At 40.3% G+C, this 26385-nt stretch overlaps 1 protein-coding gene and 1 long non-coding RNA gene across 4 annotated transcripts in view; one reads left to right on the top strand and one right to left on the bottom strand.

Annotated features, from left to right (window-relative positions):
- Positions 1-10673, top strand: part of Kdm7a (lysine demethylase 7A) — a 64990-nt gene extending 54317 nt beyond the window's left edge. For all 3 annotated transcript variants that reach the window (XM_087659236.1, NM_001428919.1, XM_087659235.1), the window contains 5 exon segments: positions 271-419; positions 552-748; positions 2092-2177; positions 3094-3361; positions 4157-10673. In XM_087659236.1, the coding sequence (XP_087515362.1) occupies positions 271-419; positions 552-748; positions 2092-2177; positions 3094-3361; positions 4157-4251 (795 nt within the window). In that variant the 3' untranslated portion in view covers positions 4252-10673.
- Positions 236-26359, bottom strand: LOC134486573 (uncharacterized). Its single transcript, XR_015686494.1, has 3 exons — positions 25803-26359; positions 16921-17094; positions 236-725 (listed from the first exon to the last, which is right to left on the bottom strand). It is a non-coding gene; the product is annotated as an uncharacterized LOC134486573 (long non-coding RNA).
- Positions 26360-26385: the final 26 nt, after the last annotated feature.

Raw genomic sequence — 26385 nt, 5'->3', positions numbered from 1 at the left:
CACAGCTTGTCTCTGCTCTGTGTGTGCGCCATCCTGTGACTGGTCATGTTCATAAGCATTTTTGGTTTGGCTGTGGAAATACTGAGAAATACTGCTGCTTATGATTCTAACAGGCTATATTTTTGTATTCAGGTAGTAGGTTACTATTGCTAGAGAATTTCAAATTTTGATATGAAATACAGAAGTAATTTTATGATAATTAAGATTCTAACTTCTAAACAGATAAACTGGTCAGTTTCTTTTTAGCTTTGTTTCTATTTATTATTTCAGAAAATTAATTTTGCCACTGAAGAGTCTGAAAGTTCAGGTGATGAAAAGAAACATGAAATAACATCAAACTTTAAAGAGGAGTCGGATGTAGTGAGGAACCTCCTTCAGAAGAGCCAGAAGCCATCTAGAAATGAAATTCCAGTTAAAAGGTAGACTTGCTGATGGTAGTAGTCGTTTTACATTATGATGTAAATGCTGTGAAAACAGTTTAGTTTTCAAGTGTACTCAGTATTTCATCAGAAAAAAATACACTGTTGTGTTTTGGATCGCCTGCTCCTTAGGGAATGTCCTACCTCGACGAGCACAGAGGAAGAAGCTATTCAGGGCATGCTGTCCATGGCAGGGTTGCACTATTCCACGTGTTTACAAAGCACAGACTGCAGTGGTGAGAAGAACTCTCTCCAGGATCCCAGCAGCTGCCACAGCAGTAACCCTGAGTTTAGGCAGTTGTATCGCTACAATAAACCAGTGGAATTTGGTAAGAAACAAATATCAGTCTCTGAAAAGTAATAAACAACTCCCCATTTAGTAGTGCTGTGATATTGTTGAGGTTAGAGACTATATGGATAAGGGCTGTCTACTGTAAGTAGTACTTTATATAATCACATAAGATGCAAGTGTAACTCAAAATTTGGGTCAGCAAGGTGGCTCAGTGGGCTTGCTACCAAGCCCCTGACAGCCTGAGTTTGATCCCCGGGGACCCACATGGTGGAAGGAAGGAACCAACTGCCACAAGTTGTCTCTACACACATGCTGTGATATACATGTACGTACATACAACAGTTAACTAAAATGTAACTTAAATGTTAAAACTCAAAATGTAAATGACTTGGGGCCAAGTATAGTGTTCACAGGCCTCATTCTACCATTGCTCTTGCAAAGATAGTCTTGTTTTTGGGTTATTAATTGTAAGAGCTCCCAGAGTGGAAGGAAATGTTTGGTGTTCTAAATGGTCTGCAGTCCATTCATTTTCCTTTTGGGAGAGGTGAAACAAGTTTTGGGTAGTTTTTTTCTGAGGCTAGGCTTTCTCAAACTTTTTGAAAAGGAACTATAAGGAAAAGAGTAGATACAGCATGTCAGTAATGTCTCTGTACTTTTAGAGGAAAAGAAATGATTTCCCCCAAATCTTAGGAATGTGAAAAAGATAAATAACAACTGTGTTCAGTCCACATAATTGGCGTCATCTATGTACCAGGGACCTTGACCTCATTTTACATGAAAAGGAAATATAATTTGATGAAGTAAATTTAGCTTGCACACTTTACATAAGTATTCAAATCTTTTAGAATTTGAACCCAGACCACTTGATGCCCAAATCTTTGCATATTGTGTAAGAGCAAAGTGAAGCTTGGAAAGGTTTAATAAATGTCTAAAGTTGTATTAGTATTTGGAAGAACTCAAATTTAAATCTAGGTTTGCCTGTCTTTCTCTGCTCCATTTTGCCTTCCTATACTCTGTTTGGGTCCTTAATGCAGGGGAATATATACTTTTGTCCTAATGGAAAATGTCATTTTAGAGACATGTGTATTGCATTTACTTTACGTTAGTAACACATGGCCATAGTGCTTGACTGTAGGTCTGCTAGCATCTAGCACAAAACTTGTCATATAAAGACAGTTTGAAGAAAATTAAAAAATAGCAAGTTTGATTGAGTTGCTACCTGTGGGTTTTTGTTTTAAGGAGTGTAATGAAAGAAAAGGTATGTGAAAAAATAATGTATAAACAAAATGTCAGCAGAATACATTTGCTTTCACTTGTAAGCACTAGGCTAGTTTTGTTTAAGTTTTTTGCAAAGATCATTTAATCAAAACTTCTTTCTAGGATACCATGCTAAGACTGAAGATCAGGATTTGATGACTTCTTCCTGGAATAAACAGTTTGATCGAACTTCCCGATTTAATGCTCAGGTATATTCCAAAGTAGAACCATGAAGAAGAGATTTAGACTATTCAATATTGTTTTTGCTTTTTTGTAACTGTTTAATTCTTTACTCTTTTGATGCTGGTTATGACCTCAGTTAATTTCAGTAACATTTGTTTCCTTACAAATTGACTCAATTATCAAAAAAGTCTGAAAGAGGTCTTCTAGTTACAAGAAGAACCAGGCATATGCCTTGGCTCTTGGAATTTTTTCTAGCAAATATAGTAGAGGTGAACCTTATACAAGCTAAGTTATAAAAAAAAAAAATAGGGGACCCAGATGGTAAAGCTGCCTGCTTCCTACCTTTAATGGCCTAGGTATTTCTAGGACCCGCATGGTAGAACTCAATTTTGAAGTTGTGAGATAACTTTTCTGGAAAGGTGGTACATTGCATTGAGAACCTATGATGAGCCAAGGAGACTGTGGGTCCTCTGCTTCTATTTAATTTTACCCATTACAGGAGAGTAGGCAGCACCTCTGATTGTTGGATCTTGACTTAGGAACTAATCTTCCAAACCTTTATGTCTCTTTGAGACATGACCTGACCATCATGAAGGGTGGGGGGGTCTGTCTAGCACTGGTTAGAGCACTTGCCATTGGTACTGATGGCCTGAGTTTGGTACTTGGGACTCACATGGTAGAAGGAGAGAACCAACTCCCACAAGTTATCCTCCTACAAGTTGCCTCCACACATGTATCCTGATGTTTGGGCAAATATGGGGGCACGTGTACACACACACACACACACACACACACACACACACACGAAGAAAAAAAGAAAATCAAAATTGAATAGTTTATTTTCTCATCTTTGTTGATTTTGCTAATGCAGAGAGAGCTTTAAATACCTCATTTATCTGAAATCTGAAGAATTTAGCTACATTTCTTTCTTTCCTTATTTAGGACTTAAGTAGAAGCCAGAAATACATCAAAAAGGAAAGCTCTTCAGAAATCAGTCAGAAGGCACAAAGCAGGCATTGTGTGGACAGCAATAACTCAAGCATCCAGAATGGAAAGTACATGCTGAATCACAGCTTGGTTTCTTGCCAGATAAATAATGGCAGTCTAAGTCCAGAAAGGCCTATTGGTGAAACTTCTTTTTCAGTGCCCCTTCACCCCACCAAGAGACCTGCATCAAACCCACCACCTATCAGCAACCAGGCAACAAAAGGTAACTGTAAAACAGTTTTTAAAAAAGGTTAAGTGTATTTGTAACTGTATATGAAGGCAGTGGTAGTAGGTAGAGACACTCTCAAGAGAACAGTAGTTCTCAACCTTCCTAATGTTGAGACTGATTAATACAATTCTTCACATGGTGACCTCCAACCATAAAAGCATTATTTTTATTGCTACCTCACAACTGTAATTTTTCTAATGTTATGAATTGTAATATAAATATTTGTGTTCTCTGATGGTCTCAGGCAACCCCTGTGAAAGCATTGTTTGGCCAAAGGGGTTGCAACCCAGAGGTTAAGAACCATTCTCTAACAGTAGCATGATAGCAATGGGTATGAGCTACATGTGGGCATGGTCATGACGAGAGGGTCCTTGAGTGAGGCTCAGAAGGAAGTAGATCCTTAAAGAGGGTGCGGCTTGCCAGGCTTGAGTAAAGGGAAGTTGCAGAAGAAACAATGAAAACAGCGGAGAGAACATGAGACCCAGGAGGGCAATGGGTCCTGGGAATGAATCAAGTTTTGCAGCCCACTCTGTTGCTTGAAAGAGTTTAGAGTTTAGAAGGACACTTGCCTTCTCTCTCTCTCTCTCTCTCTCTCTCTCTCTCTCTCTCTCTCTCTCTCTCCCCCTCCCTCTCCCTCTCTCTCTCTCATATGATAAAGTGGAAGGTTTTTAAAACATGAAGTTTTGGAACACCCAACAAGCTTGTTTACTACAAACCTCTCTATTTTAAGTCTTAAGTCTTCCTTGTATACTCTTTATGGGTAGTAACAGTGTTGTTGGTGTTTTATAGGTAAACGTCCAAAAAAAGGAATGGCAACAGCCAAACAGCGTCTTGGGAAGATTCTTAAATTGAACAGAAATGGCCATGCTCGTTTCTTCGTGTGACAGAGCTGCTATTGCAGTCACTCTTCCCTTTGGATGCCAGTCTTGGGGTGTGGAGCCTGGTGTGTCCACTACCCCCTGCCTGGAGCAGTTAGTGTGTACAGTAAGAATACTGCCTGGAGAACAGAGAACCCGATGCTGCATTTCACTGTGCCACACCCACTCAGCAATAACCCTTGGACCTGGCGGGGAGAGGAAGGAGGAGGGTAGAACCTTAAAAAGAGGCCTTGAACTGGAAAGGGGTCTCTTGTCAGGGCTTGAATTTAATTTTGTTGTTGATAGTGTCTTGATTTTATTTTTCAGTAGTAGGATAAAGAATTATCAATAATTTATTTAACAGATTTTTTTTTAAAGTTAACAGCTTTTAAATTCTTTTTTTAAAGCTATTTATTTGGAAGATTTCTGGAGAAATATCTCACTAATTTAGATTTAAGAATGTGAAGGTTTTTAAATTATTTTTGATAGTGTGTGTGTTACATGTGGGGAAAAGCCACAGTAACAGTAGCTAGTCTGGACTCTTAAATTTGATATTCAGGTTAAAGTCTTAAACAGGGATTTGATGCATTAATTATTTTAAATTAAGATGTATATGAAATCATTTTATTTTATATATTTCATGTGTTTTTTATAAGCTATTAGCTTCGCTTTTGCTAACATCCAAGGTGCATACTATAATCCAGGTTGATTCCCTTACACCCCACCTTCCCTCTGCAGCCCAATCCCCAGTGTTTTGAGACAACCCAAGACTCTTCTCTTTGCAGGGAAACACCTTCATAGCCAATGTTTAAGAACCACATAAAAGAGTCCTCATTTCTCATTTCTTTAGACATGGTTTTCTTCTACAAGTAATGAATCAGGCTTATTTCATTTTCATTTTTCCTGATGATATCTGGGTCCCAAAGAGAACAGCTTTAATATCTTTTTCCTGCTTATGGGGAAAGTATAAGTTTGGTTAAAATGTCATGTTTGTCGTTTTTCCGAAAACCTTTATAATTACAGAGGGCCTTCTTCAATACTGCTGGTGTTGGAAGAGCCGACATCTATCACAGACTATATCTTACCATGCTTTTATTATCTAGACATCATTTTTTTAGAAATACAATTTGACTAAGGATGTTCAAATCTGCATAAAAGCCGTGATATATACCATATTAAGTTGTATAATAGCAAGCATGTTTGAGTAGAGCTTTGTGTGTGTGTGTGTGTGTGTCTGTCTGTCTGTGTGTGTGTGTGTGTGTGTTTCTGTGTGCACGTGCACGCTTTTTTATTAATTTACTGAAGAATTATTTCAATACAGACTTGGAGTAAAATGGGTGCTTTTTGCAGTTTCTTCCATCTGTCTTGACTAGTAGGATATGGAGGTTAAGTGTCTGGTTGAACTTTAAATAAGATAGTAATTTATCTCCTTTATGTACAATTTTTACTTAAATGCAATTTTCAGTGGCTTATAATAGTTTTTAGTCTCTCCATTTTCCCCTCATGGTATAAAAAATAAATTAACATTAGAGGTCTGATGATACCACATTTTACAAATTCCTACAAAGACAATATAGGCAAACAACATGAAATTTATTTTTATGGAGAACTATGGCTATATAATGGATTTTTGTCCTTTTCAGCTCAGCTAGGTAGCTAGCCCTTTTCTTCTGTAGGAAGCATTGAGTTGAAAGAAAAGAATTATGCACCATTATCTTCATAGTTGATTCAATATGTATTTCCAAAGGGAAAGATCTCTAGTTCTGTCTCCTTTACAATACTTAGTGGGACAAGGAAGTTACAAACTCACCTCCTGGTCCAGATTGTCTGGACCAAAGTTCAATCATATTTTGGCTGTCAGGGAGAAGATTTTTATGGAATTCTTAGTATCTGTAGACAGCATCCCTAACCCCTGCCTACTCTATGCCATAACTAGTGAGAGAGGGATGCAGTCAGCTGGTTGTTAATTTCAACATGCAAGAATCTGAATCTGACTGATCGCTCACCTTTCCACAATGTATCACTGTGATGTCTTCGTTTTGTTTTATTGTTAGAACACACATTTTTATTTGGGTTAAGAAATAAGAGTGGTGACTTCTTTTCCCAGTTATGATCTGGATTTGTTTTAAACAACTCAAAATATTTTTTTAATTATTTCATTTTTTTGGCCATAAAAATTAAAATTTATGCTTATGAATTAAAATTGTGGCCAGTATCTTCCCTGTGCCCATAGGCTGATAAACACTAATTTTGGGTTGCTACATATGTAGTGTTTTAAATGATAGTTCTGTGGATTCATTATTTTATCATTTTAACCTATTAATGGGCTAAATTATAAAACTTTTAGCCAGTTAATATAGCTACTATTAAAGAACCCATGTATCTTTCTGAATTGATAAAAATTTAGCTACACAGCCAATGAGTTTTTCTAATCAAACTTCTTATAAAGTTCTCCATCTGTGGTGTGTCCTTTTATCTCATAGAAATGGCTAGACTTTGAGGTGTGACTACTGCTAGGATCTGGGCTCAACAGTAATAGGTAATCTCTGTTGTTCCCATAGTCTCACAAGTAGTATACTGCAGCTTAACTCAGAAGACAATGGTGATAGCATTTAGTTAGCTATAAGCAAGTAAAATGTGTAAAATTGAGAATTAATAATTTAGTGTATGCAGCTTTAATAGTAGTAGTGATCCTATCTTTATTCAACTAAGTGACCCTTAACCTGGGATCTACTGTACTGTAATTCACAACATTATATAATATTATGCTCCCCAGTATTGGTGAATGATTAACAATACAAAATTGGCAGCTTAGTAGTTCAGAATCTTTGGAATACATTGAAATAAATTGAAATTCATAAACATAGTTCATTTTTTAAGCACACGATCAAACCATCTACTGAAATCATACACTCAGAGGAGACAGTTCCATCTATGACTAAATACTTAGCTTGAATACTATTCTCTATTTTACTAATCCTAATTCCTTTTCTATGTATTTTACTGTATTTATTCGTATGAGATCAACAGGTATCATCAGACACCTACTGAGTGCTCAGAAGGAGTGAGTACTGTGAGGAAGCTCAGGTTCAGTTTTGTCTGCCCATGAAGTGTCTTCTCCAGGAGGTTAGCAGTGTTGTTTTGACTTCTAAACAAAGTTGAACAGAAGGTGTTTGTAAACAGAACAAACAAAACAAAATCCAACTTCATTAGTTTCAGTGAGATGTACCACTGTAGAAGTGGAAGTGTTTAAAAATAAAATACCCATGTACTTTAACATTTAAGAAAAATTCTGTAAGCTAGTTGTTTCTGTTGGTAATATAAGGATATGGTATTAGCTTGAAAGGAAGCAAAAGGCCTGCATGTTAGCCCTGTTCTGCCATTCATCAGCTGAGATGCTGAGTAGTCGGTAAATTATCCTGAGTCTTATTTTTAAGTTCTAGTTTTCTTGTTTGTGAGTTGGATAAAAACTACTCAGTGAAGAACAACATTCTTCAGGTATTATGTCATGTTATACTTGTTAATTATTAAGTTACAACTGATGACGAGTGCACCTTCTGAGAATATTTTAAGTGAAAACTTTTATTAGAGAAAAAGTCTAAGTGAAAATATACACCCAGGGCGGACTACCTAAAAACCTGACAAATTCCTAACAAGGTGCTGAAGTGAAAGAAAAAAATGAGCTTGTCTGTGGACAGAAGAGTGAGAACATCTGTTATCAAGTCATTGGTGGTTATTTAGCACAACAGAGGAGCAAGCTTTGGGTTTTTCTCAAAGAGGAATTAGTATAGTACTCATCTTCATATTTGGCATACTCTTCAGGTACTAAAGATAAAAGGGGTGGTAAATTTAAAATGATTTAGCAGCTACCCATGGGACTAGGGGGAAAAATAAGGTGACTAGGAAAAAGCTTTTTATAAGCAGTTGTGAGTTAGGTATAACAGCCCAAGGAGAGAGGGAAGTCAAAAGTAGTATAGAAAGGAGAATCAACTGGATGTGTTCAAAAATGAGTGTCAGCTTGCTTCAGAAGATGTTCTGCAGTGTGAGACAGTCCCTGAGAATTGGTGGGAACCACGGTATGGCCTAGTATACTGCTGCTAGAGAGATATCATAACAAATGTGCATTTCTAGTATTCATATGGAGAGACATGAAACTTCATAATACAAATCTAAATATCTCTCACAATTCATCTCTCCCATTAAATATTAAACTAACTGCTCAATATGTGAAAGAGAAGATCTTGCCTTTCATATGTGCAAGACTCTGGGGCCTGATCCCTAGCACCAGGTAGTGATCGAGAGGAGCTAAGGCTTTTAGACTGTTACGGGTATCCTAGACTTTTCATCTAATGCAATCTCAAAAACAAACAAACAAACAAACAAAAAAACCAATTATGCATTATAACTTTTGTCCAGGGAGAGCTAGCTAGTCAGTAAGGGTGACCAGTGTAACCCAGATGGGACAGAGATTTGCCTAGAGACACTCAGTGGCTTTGGGATCTCTAGTACCTTGTTTTCTTACACGGATCCCATTCTTTGACACAGCAGCCTCTGCTTGTCTTGTAGGTACTGTCCATGTATGTTTTTGAAGCTGGACAAACAGAATTCGTATAATCCCTCGACTGCTGTTGCGCATAGTCACCCTCGTACTGTAGCCTTACTACTAACCGTTCCTTATTTTGCTTTCATGCTGTAAGTGAAAAAAAATTTGATACCCTTTCTATAAACATTTTTAAAAGGTTTTTAAGAAGCAAATATCTATTTCCAAAGCAGCTGGCATATCATCACGACCACGGCTTTATTGTGCTATAGTAAGTCTCTCTGCTTTACTGGGGAGAAGCAAATCATTCTCACTGGAGAAACCAGTTCCCCCGTCACCTCTGGTGTCCTTCTAGTTTTTTAAGGCTTTGTCTTAACTGTGACATTACACTTACGTTTAAAACCTCTTAAAGGATGTATTCGATGATTCTTCCAACCAATGCATCTGCTCTGCACTATTCATTGATGGAACCCTGGCTACCACGTAGCCCTTGACCTCCAAGTAGTTTACCTATGCAAGACCTGTGACACTCTGGATTCATTTTTCTTCATTACAGAAAGCGATCATAAATGACTTAAGCATAAGAGATTTGTCTTTGAGGTTTTTTTTTTCTATTTTTTTTAAACATCAGCTATTTTCCCTCTGTAATTTTTACCAAAACAATTATCGTAAGTGCTAGAATATATACTATTTTGCAGGAATAAAATAACCAAGACATAATATATTTCTTTGGATTTTGTTTTGTAAGAAATGCCAGCACTAACTATATAGAGTTGATTCTTTGCCTAGAATAATTTTTTCCCTTTTAAGAGTCATAAGTAACATTTTATTTTCACAAAGCATGCATATAACTTACATGATATAGTCAGGGACCTGAGGTGTAACTTGCTAAGTGAACCCCAAGGTTATTTTATCTTGCAAAAGAAACCTAAACCAAACTAAGGGCCTTACAGTTTATGGTTAGACTGAATCAAATGCTGTAACCTCAGTTTTTCCAAAAACAGCTCCTGACTGCACAAGCAGGTCCTGCAGTTGTTGAGTATGAAATAGCACTGATAGGAAATGCATGTGCATCTTTGCAGACTGTATTTCCTCTGGAAAAGACTTTTCTACTTTTAATATAATTAAGCCATAACAGTTTCATGCTGTGGAAAGGATGAAAAGGTTCATTTTAAGAGATTATATAGTATGAACTTTCACATTTATTGTGAAACATCTAACTTTGCCAGTGTTCAGCAAGTTTTTTCTTTTGGGGTGTTGGAGGGTGGTAATGGGGAGGGGTAGTGTTGGTTTTAGGGGTTTTAACTCTGTGAAATTTGAAAACAGGACAGTTGTTGGCTATGGTACTTACTAGTTTTGTAGTAATGTTTTGCTAGCCTGACTTTCCTTCTGGTTTTTATGTCCATGTTTCCCAGTGACTGTTAACTCTTCTTGTTTGGGGTGTGTGCAGAATAGTGTCTCATCTGTGTGTAGGCAGTCAGTGTATGCACATGTGTCCTTTGACTACAGAAGCACACTGTGTGACAATGGAATGGGGTGTGGCTGGGAGTGGGATGCTGAAGCTTTAAGAGCATTTGTTTTTATTCAGAACAGTATTTCCCATCTTTTGCCTGCAGGCAGGGAAAGTGTACAGTATTTATTTTGTTTCTGTTTTACTCTGAATTTGTAAGTCTCTAAGTAGCTTATATTATTATTATTATAGGGAAAATAAGTGACTTGCTTAAAGTTGTATTTAGTATTCTTACTTCCTAATTTCTGTATTTTAAAATATTGAAATTAAAACTGTATTACTTTTGTTCTGATTTTTTTTAGCACTCAGTGTATTTTTTGCCCATTTTGTCTAAAAGTATAAATGTTGAAAGTTGTATAAAATGTCTCTGAAAGAAAAAAATCTGAATTCTATATACGATTCTGACTTGCTGTTCCCTTTTTCTGAATCTCAAGACACTAGAATGTAGAAAATTGTATTGCGTTCTTAGTATTTCTGAGGATTTAAATGTGAAAAGTAAGACCTTATTATTTCATTAGAGGCCCTGCTGGGGAAGAGTGATGGCCAAGAGGAAGACTGGGTGACTGGCAAGATGAGATACAAGGTAGAAATAGATGTGGGAATTCCTCTAGTTCTTTATTTTTTTAAAGACTATTTCTTTAATGGATGCTCTGGACATTTCAGAAGTGTTCACTACCCAGTGTTGTAGTAACAACAGTGTTACAGAAGTGGCAAAACCAAGCCTAGGCCTCAGGGGGCGTCTGTGAGACAACAGCAACAACAACAACAGGAGGAGGAAGGAAAGCTCAACCAGCGGCTGAGGGAAGTATGTAAGTGCAGGTCCCAGGAGGGAAGCTGGGCTTGATTTTGGACATAGGGCCTCTGAGACAGGTCAAGGATGATATAAAAAGGGTAAGTTCTTGCACTGGAGGGAGGGAGTGGAGTCAAGAAGGAAGGAACCCTCAGGCAGTGCTTTAATGGGAAAGGCAGGGAAGCCTCAGAAAGAGGCAGGATGAGTAGCTCATGGAAATAGACAACAGAAGACTAGGATCCTTGGTGCCTCTACCTACCCTTCAGAACAGAAGGGGTGGAGCACTGCAGCTGTCTTGGCACCTCTGGTGTAATGCCATCTTTCAGACAGAAACCTCAACTGTACGAACTTGTCTTGAGAAACTCTGTACATCTAGGAGATATTCTGATGGTCACCTGTTTCAGTGAAAAATAATGAACACCTCATCTTCACAAACTCAACCTGATCTTGTGGGACTGGGAAATAAGGTGTTGCACTCCTTCAGATTTACAGGAAAGAACTGAATGCTTTGATACAGACAGGATTTGGACACAAGTCTCCATTACTTTATCGCAAATATTCACTATGTACAGGGAATATTTTTATTCTTCCTCACAGTGTCCTGGTGAGGTAGGAACTACTTCCCCTGTACAGTGAAACCAGTGTCTTAGGTTTTACTGCTGTGAGGAGACACCATGACCAAGGCAACTCTTATAAGGACAACATTTAATAGGGGCTGGCTTACAGGTTCAGAGGTTCAGTCCATTATCAAGGCAGAGGCATGGCAGCATCCAGGCAGGCCCGCTGCAGGTAGAGCTGAGAGTTCTACATTTGAAGGCTGCTAGCAGAAGACTGTCTTCCAGGCAGCTAGGATGGGTCTTAAAGACCACACCCACAGTGCCACATCTACTCTAACAGTGCCACCCCCTGGGCCAAGCATATACACAAACCATCACATTACACTACCTGGCCCCAATACGCTAGTTCAAACATATGAGTCTATGGGGGCCATACCTAAACAGCATAATGCAAAATACATTTAGTCTAACTTCAAAGTCCCCATAGTCTATAGCTGTCTCAACAATGTTAAAAGTCAAAAGTTCAAAGTCTCTTCTGAGATTCATCCAATCACTTAACTGAAATCCTCAAAGCAAGACAGGAAACCAGCTGGGCAAACTCTAAACTCTGCATCTCCATGTCTGAGGTCAGAGTGCTCTTCAGATCTCTAACTCCTTTTTCATCTTTGTTGACGGCAGCAAACTTTTCTCCTGTGCTGGTTCAACTCCCTGTTAGCAGTTCTCCTCAGCAGATAGCCCACAGCCCTAGCATCTCTAATATCTTGGGGTCTCCAAGACAATTCCAATGTTACTACTTCTTATTTCAGTATCTGAAATCTACACATCTTCTGGGCTCCTCTAAAGGGCTGGCATCACTTCTCCAGCTCTGTCCTCTGTAGCACTCTAAGCTCAGTCTGATCCACTACACTGCTCCTGCTGTTTTTGGTGACCATCCCATGGTACTGGCATCTCCAATACGCTGAGGTCTTCCACTGTAACTAAGTTTTGCAAATAGCCTCTCACAGGGTCCCTTCATGGTGACAAGCCTCAACTTCTTTGCATGATTCCCAGTCCTGGGCCATCAACTACAATGGAGGCTGCACCTTCACCTTCCATGTCCTTCTATGGTCTCTCACAATGTCAAGCTTTGGCTGCTCTTCATGACCACCCCTTCATGCCTTTAAAACCAGTACCGCCTGGGTGATTCTTACACATTACTAAGTACAGCTGCAGCATGAGATACAACCTTGGCTGTCTCTGGAACACAGCTTTGTGCTCTCAGAAAATACTTCCCAGAAGATTTCACCTCAGTGATGTTGGTCTCTTCTTAATCACCACTAATTTCTTAGTTCCAGCTAACCAGCATCACTTGTCCCAGTAGTCCCTTCTATTCTGACTCTAAAGCCAGAGCCACGTGGCCAAAGCTGCAGTTCTGCTTGCTGGGGCTGGGACATTTTCTATTACATTATTACCAGCTTTCTGTTTTCCCAACTCCTTCACTGCCTAAACTCGGCTGTCTTAGAACTTGATAGATAGGCTTTGAACTCTGCATGCCTGTCTCCTAAACACTGGGATTAAAGGTGTGGTCCACAAAGTCTGGATTTAAGATTTTCTTCCTCTAGAACCTACTTTGTTCTAGCCTGGCCTTGAACTCAGAGAACTGCTTGTCTTTGCCTCCTGTGATTAAAGGTTTGTACTACCATGCGTGGACTTAAATTTAGCTGGGTAGGATCTTGCCCCACGGTCACGGCTCCCTTAATTGAATATCCCCGAACACAGGATTCAGCTCCATTTCATTTCCTGGGGCCCCTTTAATACTTGGACCATATATTTTATATTTTTCCTTTCTTGGCTTGCTATGCTTGTTTAAAATGCTCCTCATGAGACTTAACCAGAGAACACAGGCTATGATGGGTGTTTCTGAGACTTTTGTCAATTAATCTGAGTCTCTTCATCTTAGCCTCAGGCAGACTCTTCAGACAAGGGCAAAAGATAGCCACATTCTTCACCAAAATACCACAAAAACAGTCTCTAGGCCACATACTGAAATTCTCCACTAAAACCTCTTAGGCCAGGTCCTCACAATTCAAATAACTCTCAGTAACAAAGTCTTCCATATTCCTACTAGAATAGCCCATTAAGTCACATTTAAAGTATTCCACTGCTTTCCAAATCCAGAGTCCCAAAATCTACATTCTTCCAAATGAAAGCATAGTCAGGCCTATCACAGCAATACCCCAGTCCCTGGTACCAAATTCTGGCTTAGTTAATGTTTTACTGCTGTGAACAGACACCATGACCAATGCAACTCTTAGAAGGACAACATTTAATTGGGGCTGGATTACAGGTTCAGTCTATTATCATCAAGGTGGGAGCATAGCAATATTCAGGCAGGCATGGTGCAGGAGGAGCTGGGAATTCTTCATCTGAAGGCTGCTATCAGAATACTGGGTTTCGGGCAGCTAGGATGAGGCTTTTAAAGCCCACACTCCGGGTTACACACCAACTCTAAGGCCACACCTAATCACCTAAGTGATTAGAGGGCCTCACATATACAAACCATCATACCAAGGTACAGAGAAGGTGAATATGTCCAAATTCATCTACTATTAAGTAGAACTCATGACTGGAGAGTTAGCTCAATGGAAGGAACTGAGTTAGGATTCCTAGCACCCATAATAGCGTGGTAACCCACATGTAATACCACAAGTTGAGATATAGAGACCGACTCCCTGGGCACACTGGCTAGCTATACTTGCTAAATCAGTGAGTTAATTTTATCAAGAGACCCTGCCTCAACATACAAGGTGGAGAGTGATCACGGACTACCCTACATGTGCTTATACACATACACTTGTGTACACACACACACACCAAAATTTAAGATTTGAACAAAAAGTTTGTCCAACTCCTTGCTTCTGAGTTGTTTTTTATCTGTATTTTGAATTACAGAGGAGTTAGATGGTACTTGATGTAGAAATGGCTTGTGTTCCAAACATTTTTGTAGAGTAATAGAATTTCTTGTAGAAGTTTTGTTTTGTGCCTCTTCATACTGGTACTCTCAGGACAGATCTCACTTTGGTACAGGTGAGCTGTAAACAGGCAATGGATGGGTAGCACTATTGTAAAAACATGAACCCAGTAAGTGCTTCCCAAGTTGAGAGCTAGAGATTGTTGTTATTAATATCAGATATCTCGCTGCACCCGTGTGGAAAGAGCACACAAACCAACACGGTTCCACGTGGTAAGATTTAATGGGGGAAAGAGAAGAGAAGGGGCAAGAGAGAAGAGAGAGGGAGGGCAGAATGTGATGTAAAGGTTCGCAGGTGGAGGTGCGAATTGAACCAAAAGGTCTTTTGGGAATGTATGGCCGTTGCCATGGCAATAGTGGCCAAATGGTGTCGCTGCTAAAGGCAATTCCTGATACCAACAGAGATGAACCGAGGCTTTGCCTGATGCATTTCTCCACCAGAAAGTTCATGCCCTGACAGCTGATATGACAGCCTCTCCTACATTGAAGCCTGCTCCTCTATTGTTTTTGTTTTTCAGCTCCAAAAGTGGGTCATCCCATATAAAGAAGAAAAAGGCCAAAGGCATATTACTGTGGGACTTTGGGGGTCCTGCTTGTGGTTCTATAATAAAGACCTTTGGATTTTTCGATGGGACAGTATCTTAGCTAGCTTCTAACATAAACTTGACCTCTCTGCCACTGTGCCCTTCTTCTACATGGCTCATCTGCTTGTCCTGGTCCATGCCCCGCCTGTGGTCAGTCTGCAGCTACTTCACCCCCAGCTCCACCCACCAGCTTTTTTATGCAGAAGCTACACTCCTTACTCACCCAGTTGCCCTGGGCTATGTGACCTTCCCCAAGGCACCTCACCTTTCTTTTGGGGCAAGTGAAGTAGGAACAAACATTTACTATCCTGTTAGCCTTTTGGCAGTTGGCCCAGCAATTAACAATTGAGAAAGAACACAGGGGCATCCTTTTCATAACTAGTAAATTCAGTATCTGTGGGTAGTTCACAGCCCATCTCAATGCTGGGACTGCCTTTGGAAATTCTGAGTTCTCATTGACCAGGCTATTTCCAATTTGTCCCCAAGATATCTTTTACATGATGGGGGTGTATGTGAGCATGCACATGAGAGGGCAGTGCTCATGGAGGCTAGACTAAGGGCATAAGATCCATGTAAGCTGGTGCCACAGTTGAGAAATGGTTGAGAATCAAACTCCACTCCTCCTCAAGAAAAGTACACTTAAGCACAGAGACATTTTTCCAGCCTCATTTTTATGTTTTTTTTTAAAGTGCTAATTCTGACATGTTGTACCTTTAAGCTCATTTGCTGTCCCGGAACTTATTCTGTAGACCAGACTGGTTGGGAACTCAAAGAGCTCCATCTGCCTCTGTCTCCAGAGTGTGAGATTAAAGTTATGCACAATCATTGCCCAGGCAGAAAAAATATTTTCCTATAAGTAATAATATATCTAAATTCCAAAAGATTTTTTGTAGTGGTGGTTTTAAAGCAAATTGCAAATGATTTATAATACTAAAAATTAGTATTTAACTGATTTATTCCAGAAGTGTCCTACTGTTGTTCCTTGAACACTTTGTACTATTCCACGTGTCATGCAAGGCATCCCACTGGAATCCAGTGGCCCAAATGCTTAGTGAGACCTCCAGTTTGAGTTTTCCTAGCCAATTGCAAATACACAAATTTTACTGTTAACCCTTTGGCATCAGTTCAGCCTTGGCCTCTTCTACACAGCCCCTGAGAGACTGATAAAGATCAGCATCTGGTCTGAGGCCAGAAAACCTGCTTTACAGGGTACTCTGAATTACCCCAAACCTCCCAAGGTCTCGAGCCTTTGCATACCTTTTGAACACTAGGGTCAGGTGAAAGCAAGCTGGACTTATTTGAGACTGTCCTCTTGACCTTATGAGACTGTAGACTCTTTATTCCAACTGTAGACTCCAGGGCTAAGAGCACAGATTAAGGCCAGAGTTAAATATTAGCTTTGTTACTTCTATCTGGCCTTGGATACGTTATATTTCTTCTTGGGCCTCAGTCTGTTCTTTAGTGGCATTATTTCTCAACCTCACACATACATGCATTAATATCACTATGGAACCAACTTCCCATAACACCTCACTGGGCTATGGTTTATCTGGGATACAGATAAACCATACATTTCACATCTTCTCCTGAGTTGACCCAACCTTTGGCAGCTGTTTCCTTTTGCTTCAATTCCTGAAATAAAGTATACCAGTTGTTAACAGTGGCTGGTTATTTCATGAGTGGTAACCACTTAACACATACTTACATCAGATCTTCACCTGGATCTTTATGAGGCTACTGTGCTGTGTAAGTGGTTTCACACAGGAGAGTGATGAGGTGAGAAAGGTCACACTATCCTTTTGTTCATCACTTACGCTCTTCCCCCATCGCCATGCACAAAGCTAAGCACACCGACAAGTGTTAACCAAAGGTTTAGGCACTGAAAAGAATTAGAGAAACTTTAATTTTCCATTCAATATGATTCCTCACAGGTCAAGGGAAAATAAACCATTTCAGAAATATTCCATTTCCTAGTCTTGCTTCTATTTCAGGACCTCTCTACTGGCATTTCTCTTCAGCTTAGTATCTGTGGAAGTTCCTTGAAGATGCACTTGGCACTCTCAAATTGAATAGTTACAGAGTTTAATAAATGAACTATTTATTCAAAAAGGGATGCTGAAGGCATCCTGGGGATAGAGGGGGTGGGGAGAAGAGGGGCTATTATTGCTAGAGAAGGAAGGAGTTACCAAAATTCACAGGCACTTTAGCGTCCAGCATGGTGTGACTACACAGAAGTCAACAGTAGACTGTCCCTTCTGACTCTTTCAACTTCCACTAGTGCTCTGCCAGACACACTAGACATTCAATGAAGCTCAACATTCAGTGACCATAGCGGAGTGTCCTTAAAAAGCACAGAACAGGGTCTAGGAGAAATGACCCAGGGAGCCACACCAAAATTATTCAGCACAAAACCCCATGCTAAAAATCTCCACGATAACCTTGGAAAATTAATTCTTGTACAGAGACAACTTCATCCCAAAGTACTGTGTAGCAATTCCCAAATCTAACCCATTTAATAAAAAATAGCAACATTGGAGGTGTGGGTTACGGGGTACAAGTGGTTTTGTCCAACCTGTAAACAAGAGGAAGGTTCGACATTTTAAAGACTGACTTTTCTTTGTTCTCGTTAATGTGAGGCCAACATAAGAATGTGACTTTTCCTTTTTTCTTTTTCTTTTTGGAGGGGAGGGGGCATCTACTGCTTGGATGGATTTATCCAGGCAGGGGATTGTAATGGTTTCAACAAGAAGAATTTATTTCTAACAGTTTAGGAGGTCAAAAGCATGAGATCAAAGTATCTACAGGTATATTAGTTATTTGTTGCTCCAACAAATACCTGCGGAATAATCTGAAGGGTTTAATTTTAGCACAGCATTTGCAGTTACAGTCAATCACGGTGGGAAGCCATCAGACAGATTCTTGATGCAGCTGGTTACACTGCCGCTGCAGTAAGGAAGCAAAGAACTTTCTCCTTTTTATGCAGTCTAGGATGCAAGCTCATAGTTTGCAACTGAGCACGTTTGGGGTAGGTCTTCCACTTTTAGTTAACCTAAATCTAGAGAGTCTCTCAAAGACATGCCCAGGATCTGTTTCCATGGTAATTCTAAATCCTATCAAATTGACAAACACAACATCACAGCAGGATTGGTACCTTGGATAACCTTGAGGTAAAGATCTATTCCCAACCTTTCTGCTTTGTTTACAGATGGGCATCTTCTCTGTGTGTTTCCACATCATCTTTCTTCTGTTCATGTCTGTGTTTAAAATGTTCTAATGAAACCAATGCACAACACAGCCTTACACAAATGCCCTTCAGACAATTCTTAGTATTGTCCATATAAAATAGATTTTCTTACCAGTACATTATCAGTATCGATTCTTCTGACTGTAGTTAGTAGTGAATGCTGATGGATGGGACTCTTTACAGATCCATTGGTCTGTCTATGATTCTTAAGATGGCCATTTTCCCTTAAGTGAGATTTGGAAGAGATTCTAGTTCATATAGTTCCAGGAAAAATCTCTGGGCTTTTCCCCGGTAGTGAGATTAAGAATGACATATTGCCTTTATTCCCTTCTCAAATGTTTCTGAATATTGGGTACTATGCTAGAGAGGCTCTGGGTGAGTAACAGAAACAAGCTAGGTTCTCTTCTGGCAGAGCTAAAGAAATATACAATGTATTTTGCTACAGCAGTACCAATAACTTGCTCTTATGACTGGCATGAAGCCCTGGTCAGCAGCTCAAGACTTACACTGCCCACTTCAGGATTTTCTCCATTGTCAATAATGTTCCACATGGCAGAAAATAAGATACTTCTTGTTGTGGCTACCACTTGGGTCCTTTTTACACTGTCTTTGTGACAGTCTGTGAGTTTGCTTCTAAGGCCTGAATCAAAACTCTTTTAGAGGGCTGCCCTTCCTCTGTGCAGCCTCTTTACCCATTTGCAGGTAAGGAGAGCAAGAGCAGTTGGGGACTTTGCTCTGTCTCTGTACCTCTTCCCTCATGCCTTAGTCAATCAATGTTCAAGGCCTGTTGGTAAATGTGAGATCATTTGAAATCAACATAGCTGGTGGTATAGAATCTGAAGGGCATTTTGACATAAAGGTCAAAATAAAGATTTGTCACAAAGAGCTTTTGTTTAGTTGCATGGATTATAACTCAGTATACAAAATAACCTAAACTGAACCAGCTCAGAAAGAAAGAATATAGTTCTAGAATTCAGTCTCCTCCACTCTCAATCTTGTGGAAAGCAGACTGAGAAAGCTCCTAATATGAGCCATTATTTAGATTTGTTCTTATCACTACTATTTTTAAATTTGTGGGGTGTTTGTGTGTGTGGTGTGATGTGCTACATGGAGTTACAGGCAGCTATAGGCTAGGAATGGAGCTTGGGTACTCTGAAAGAATGGTTCTTAACTGCTGAGCCATCTCTCCGGCCCCGTGAGTCATTTCTTGTGAAGGACAATGGAGGGAAGAGCCAGGAACTACTATGAAAAACCAGACACTTAACAAACATGCACACCGGGCTTGTTCGCATGTTTGCCACCAGCAAACTCTAAAGAAGCACAAGCTAGGCTTCTGAGTAGTGAGAAGCTGAAGGAGGAGGGGCAATTGTGGATCAGCTAATGATAGCTAAGGTCACAGCTGAATGCAGCCACAGGATTTCTAATGTGCCAAGAGAAGACCTACGAAACCAAGCCTTGTCAACTCAGACCTCTGAAGAAAAAAAGAATCTCTAGTATTAGCTACAAAGTTTTGGAGTTATTGTTGTGCATCAATAGGTATTTCTATTCTCTTTTAACCTCTTGATAGCATTCAATGCAGCTGAATATCTCTTATTAAAATATTTGGCTTTCGTGACCCCATATTCTCCATTATCCTCTTATCACACTGGCTTCTTCTAAACCTTCATAGCTCTATCAGTCTCTTCTTTCTCCATAAAGGGGAAGGTTCTTGGAATCCTTTTCTTCTCAATTTATATTCTCTTCTGAGATGACTTCATTCAACCCCGTGGATCCAAATGCCATCTGTATTTTCAAAGTTCCAGTATTATCTCTTATATAAATGCTACTAGACTCACATATCCTAGTGTCCGCTAGATATTTCCACCTGGACTTTTTATAGTGATTTTTTTTGTTTATCTTAAAACCTTGAATAATTACTATAGTCAACTAAGAAATGCTATAAACAGGAGAAATGATCTTCTCCAGGGAAGAACACCCTCCCACCATTCATCCAATAAAAAGTGGTCAGCCCTGAAATCATAGACATTCAAAAAAAGACATGTGCTCCACTATGTTCATAGCAGCCTTATTTATAATAGCCAGAAGCTGGAAAGAACCCAGATGCCCTTCAACAGAGGAATGGATACAGAAAATGTGGTACATCTACACAATGGAATATTACTCAGCTATCAAAAACAATGCCTTTATGAAATTCATAGGCAAATGGTTGGAACTGGAAAATATCATCCTGAGTGAGGTAACCCAATCACAGAAAAACACACATGGTATGCACTCATTGATAAGTGGCTATTAGCCCAAATGCTTGAATTACCATAGATGCATAGAACACATGAAACTCAAGATGGATGATCAAAATGTGAATGCTTCACTCCTTCTTTAAAAGGGGAACAAGAATACCCTTGGCAGGGAATAGAGAGGCAAAGATTAAAACAGAGACAAAAGGAATACCCATTCAGAGCCTGCCCCACATGTGGCCCATACATATACAGCCACCCAATTAGACAAGATGGATGAAGCAAAGAAGTGCAGGCAGACAGGAGCTGGATGTAGATCTCTCCTGAGAGACACAGCAGAATACAGCAAATACAGAGGCGAATGCCAGCAGCAAACCACTGAACTGAGAATAGGACCCGTGTTGAAAGAATCAGAGAAAGAACTGGAAGAGCTTGAAGGGGCTCCAGACCCCATATGTACAACAATGCCAAGCAACCAGAGCTTCCAGGGACTAAGCCACTACCTAAAGACTATACATGGACTGACCCTGGACTCTGACCTCATAGGTAGCATTGAATATCCTAGTAAGATCACCAGTGTAAGGGGAAGCCCTGGGTCCTGCTAAGACTGAACCCCCAGTGAACGTGATTGTTGGGGGGAGTGCGGCAATGGGGGGAGGATGGGGAGGGGAACACCCATAAAGAAGGGGAGAGGGAGGGGCTAGGGGGATGTTGGCCCGGAAACCGGGAAAGGGAATAACACTCGAAATGTAAATAAGAAATACTCAATAAAAAAAAAAATACACAGGTAAACACCAGTATAAGTTTGGAGGCAGAGATCAGGGGAAACGTGGCTAAGAGTCTTTATTATGAGAGATCCCTTGAGAAAGAACAGATGATGAAGGGTGATAGCATAAGCAAATCTGAATAATTTCATCAGCCTGTGGGAGAATACAAGGACTGGCTCTCTCCTGATGTCAGAAACCTGGAGTTGGGGCAATTAAAGAAAAGGAAATGCCTGCCCAGGGTGTGAGAACCCAAGGTAAACTATGGCAAGGACAGAGATGGTTGTAAGAGTGGGCTCAGTCCTTTGCAAGTGAAAGGTACACCCACCAGTGAGTTTATTTAGGCTTCAGCCCAGGGAAAAGTGGTCAGCTCACCAGAGTCAGAGGTCAAAGCATCAAATACAGAACTAGAAATATAACATATTTTATAACCCTTATTTCTGTAAGCTTAGTAATAATACCTTTTATTCTTGGTTATTAATTATTTTAGTCTTTTTTGTTATTCTAGGTGTAGATTTGGTAGTGTTTTTAAAAATGTCAACTACAGGGGCTGGGGATTTAGCTCAGTGGTAGAGCGCTTGCCTAGGAAGCGCAAGGCCCTGGGTTCGGTCCCCAGCTCCGAAAAAAAGAACCAAAAAAAAAAAATGTCAACTACAACTTGGTTTTAATAATTCATTGTACTATTTCCATAGTCTCTATTGTTTTTCTAGTCTATATTACTTGATATTATTTTTCTGGATATCAGGTTATTGACTTGAGATCTTTTCAGTTAGTCATTGACAGCTATTCATTTCCCCTAACATTGTTTTCTTTACACCTCCCAGGTTTGTTTTGATTCTTTTTCTCAAGTATTTATAATTATTTTGTATGTATGGGTGTTTTGCTTGTGTTTAAGTCTGTGTACCCTGTAACCAGTGCCCACAGAAGCCAGAAGGCATTGGATCTCTTGGAATTGGATTGTATGTGTATGCGCAGCTGTATGGGTCTGTATGTGTTCTTTAAAATTGTCCTCAAATCAGATAACTTTAACTGACCTATCTTCAAATATTCTGATCCATTTTTTTGGTTTGTTAAAATCTACTGCTAAATATTAATGAGCTTCTCTTTCTCTGTTCAGTTATTGTACAAAATTGCTACTCCGTTCTTTCTATAATTTGTTTCTTTACTGAATTTTCTGTTCAATTAGACACCATTTTCATGCTTTCATATTTTATAGAGTTTGAGCCCTCTGAACATTTCTCTGACAGCTTAAAGTCCAATATCTGGCTTTGTCAGGAGATGTTTCTTTTGTGTGTGTTTTGCCTGTCTTTACATCTGTGCACTGTGTGTGCCTGGTACCTAAGGAAGCTAGAAGAGGGCATTTGATTCCTCAGTAGTAGAGTTATGGTTGGTTATGAGCTGCCGCATGGTTGCCAGGAATCAAACCTGAGTCCTCTGGAAGAGCAGCCAGTGCTCAAATGTCGAGCCATCTCTCCAAGCCTTAGGAGCTGTTTGTATTCTTAGCTTTTACTTCCTTTGTATGGGTGTTATTTCCTTACACATCTCACAATTTACTTGAAGATGGACATTTCAAATAATGTGCAGCTTCCAAAGTCATATTTTCTTCTTTTCCTGGGGCTGTTGTTGCTTGATAAACTAGTAGCTGTGTTTGTCTAATGACTTTTTCAAACTAATTTTGTAAAGCGTGCGTGTGCACTGCGTTACTAAAGTCCTACTTGGTTAGCTTACCTTTCAGCTAATAACCGTAAACACCAGTAACCAGCATCCATCTTAGGTCTTTGTCAAGAAGCTCTATGAATGTTTTGGTAAATGCCTTCAATAGTCAAGCAGTTTGCAAGTATGCATAGCTTTTACTTCCTGTGTGCGAACAGCCTGAGCATCAGACAGAATTACATTTCCTGAGCATCTTTGTGGTCCTATGTATGTATATGTGTCTGTGTGGGTTCCTACAATATGCTCACACTTTCAAAACCCTTACTTGTCCAGCCTTTTGGTTAGTTTATTGTTTTCCTCAACTGTTACTCATTGCTTCAGCCATGATATTAAAATATTTAATGACTCTGCTCTCTTGGGAGGATGGGGCATTGTTATGACTTTGCTAGTTCCAATGAGACCACATAAAGACCTGCCTTTTAGAAGTCCCTCCACAATGGTCCTTAGGATGATCCTTTCAAAGAGCTCCAACCCTGTCTGCTCCCTTGGTATAAACACTAGGAATATGAGTTGTCATTTTTCAAGGGTAGCACAGCGTTTCAGGGTTAAGATAGAACTTGAGTTGGGTTCGGTCCCCAGCTCCGAAAAAAAGAATCAAAAAAAAAAAAAAAAAACAAAAAAAAAAAAAAAACAAAAGATAGAACTTGAGTAAGAGAAAATGCTGTGAAAATGGCTACTTTTATTCAGATTTGGCTGCTTTCTCCATTAAATTGTGGAGGAGCTGCTGCATGCTTTTAGTAAACATCCAGAGCTCTGAAAAAGTTATAGGATTTGCCAGCTTCTTCACTGGTTTTATGGAAGGACCCACCATTTTTACTGGCATTGCCTTTTCAGCCAGTCATGGTATTAAAATGGGGGAATGTTAGTGGGAGAGCACTTGTTTGACATGCAAGAATGAAAATAACAAGGTATTACTTCAAAAAAATATCAAAAGTACAAGTAAACAGTTAAATGTGAAAGCCAAATAAAAATATTTATCAAAATATCAAAACCACGAAAAATGGTCCAAGAAAATAAATTGCCCTCCACCTCACCCACTAATCCATTCTCATTTGTCCTTGTTAACAATTTAGTCTTTAGTTTCCTAAAAGATGTATGTATGTATGTATGTATGTATGTATGTATGTATGTATGTATGTATATGAGCACACTGTTACTCTCTTCAGACACACCAGAAGAGGGCATAGGATCCGATTACAGATGGTTGTGAGCCACCATGTGGTTGTTGGGAATTGAACTCAGGGCCTCTGGAAAAACAGTCAGTGCTCTTAACTGCTGAGCCCCCAAATCTAGTCTTTATATTCACTTTTTTCTTTTTGGGGGAGGGTTGCTGCTGGGGAATTAAGCCTAGTGTTGCATACTTTATATAGCCGACCACTGAGCTACAGCACCAGCATGCTGTCTTTCTTTTTGTGGCATGTGTGCATGTGTTGGGATGTCATTTCTCAAGAACTTTCCATTTTTTTTCTTTTTTAGTTCGCGCGCGCGCACGTGTGTGTGTGTGTGTGTGTGTGTGTGTGTGTGTGTGTGTGTGTTGCCAAAGCACACCTGTGAACGTCAGAGGACAATATTTGGGATTTGGTTCCTTTCTCATCCATTTTTACCTGGGCTTAGAGAATCTAACTCAGGTTGGCAGGCTTGTACCACAAGCACTTTTCTCTGCTAAGCCATCTCTCCAGTTCTTTTTTGAGTCCTTTCTTTTTTGAGACAGGATCTCTCACTGGATCTCGGGGTTTGCCAACTGTTGTAGTCTAATCCCACTTTCTTACATTTATGTAGTAACACTCCCCCCTCCTTCCTAAGGATTGAGCCCAGGGGCTATACCCTCAGTTCCCCATGTTTGTAGTATTTTATGCTTAGAATTTTATATTCGTTTTAAATTAATTTTGTAAGTACTTGACTCCCCAAGTTTTGACCTTCATCTTTCCTTTTTCCACATTCCTAGTACTTCCTACACACCACTGTAACCAAAGTATTACGCTTCCTCCATGCTCACTCAAAAACAACCTACTGCTTACACTTTCAAATACAGACTAGCCTAGAACTCAGAGATTCCCTGCCTCTGCCTCCCAAGTGCTGGGATTAAAGGCATGCCTCTTCACACCTGTTTTGCCTGTTTGTTCACTAATGTGTGCCTGGTATCTCAAGAGTACAGAAGAAGGTGTCAGATCCCTCCTGAAAGTAGGCAGTTGTGAGCTGCTATGTGGGTGCAGGGAACTGAGTCAGGGTCCTCTACAAAAGCAGTAAGGACTCTCAACCGCTGTTCAGCCCCTTGGAATATTGCTATGTAACCATCTTTTCTCACATTATGAATGTCCCTCTAGGTTAAAACCAGAGATTTAACATAGTCTGGATAACATTCTTATTGTTTTCTGTCCTCTGTCCTCTCTTGTGAACATGACTTACTAATGCTTTTATTTCTGGGAGATTCCTGAAGGAAGGAATGGGGATGCCAAAAGTCATACTTATTTTAACAGGTATTCTCCATTCATTTACTTACCCCGAGAACGTTTAACTCCCAAGGTAACATACAGGAGAGTTCTTTCCGTTGAAAAATCTTGAAATACGTGCATAATCTTTATTCAGAAGGGGGAAGGGAAGAAGGATCGGCCCCTTTAAAGGCCGTACCTACCCTTTCCTTTTGGAAATGCGGAATCTACTACTAAAGCCGAATCTAGAGGACCATTTAGGCCGGTCTTGCAATTCCGAGTGACTGTTTCCGTTTGTTCCCGGGTGAGGTGGGGTGGGACCAGGTCGGTCGTCCCGCTTCCGTGGGCCGCCTGCCAAGCCCGCTTTTGCTCGGGCGACTTCAGAGCCCCCTGAACGCGCCGCAGCGCAAGCAGACGCGCCAACCGGCCGCAACCGGCCAGCGCCGTCTGGAAACTTCTCTCAGCTTCTCGAGATCGAGGCTGCTGACTGAACCCCGGCGTCCCTCGGGCCTAGCTAAACGCGCCACTCGCCTCCCAGGGCGCTGCCTCGAAGGGAGCGGCCGCTTCTCCCTCAGACTCCTGTCCCGCCCTGTGAGGACCCGCGACCCGCATCTCCGACCGCGCGACGCCTCAAAGGCACACCGGGTCGCTCAGTGTGCGCGCGCCGGCCGCCGTCGAGTCGCGCGGTCCCCAGCTGCGGGCCCTTAGACGAGGGCGCCGGCACCTCAGCTGTGGCCCGGGGGCGTGGCAAGGCCCCACTGCTTCTGTTTTCCCAGCTGGGGCCGG

Source organism: Rattus norvegicus, chromosome 4, assembly GCF_021556685.1.
Source record: "Rattus norvegicus strain SHRSP/BbbUtx chromosome 4, alternate assembly SHRSP_T2T, whole genome shotgun sequence".
Classification (NCBI taxonomy): domain Eukaryota; kingdom Metazoa; phylum Chordata; class Mammalia; order Rodentia; family Muridae; genus Rattus; species Rattus norvegicus.
Note: the sequence above shows the minus strand (reverse complement) of the source record. Positions and strands in the feature narration are given on the sequence as shown.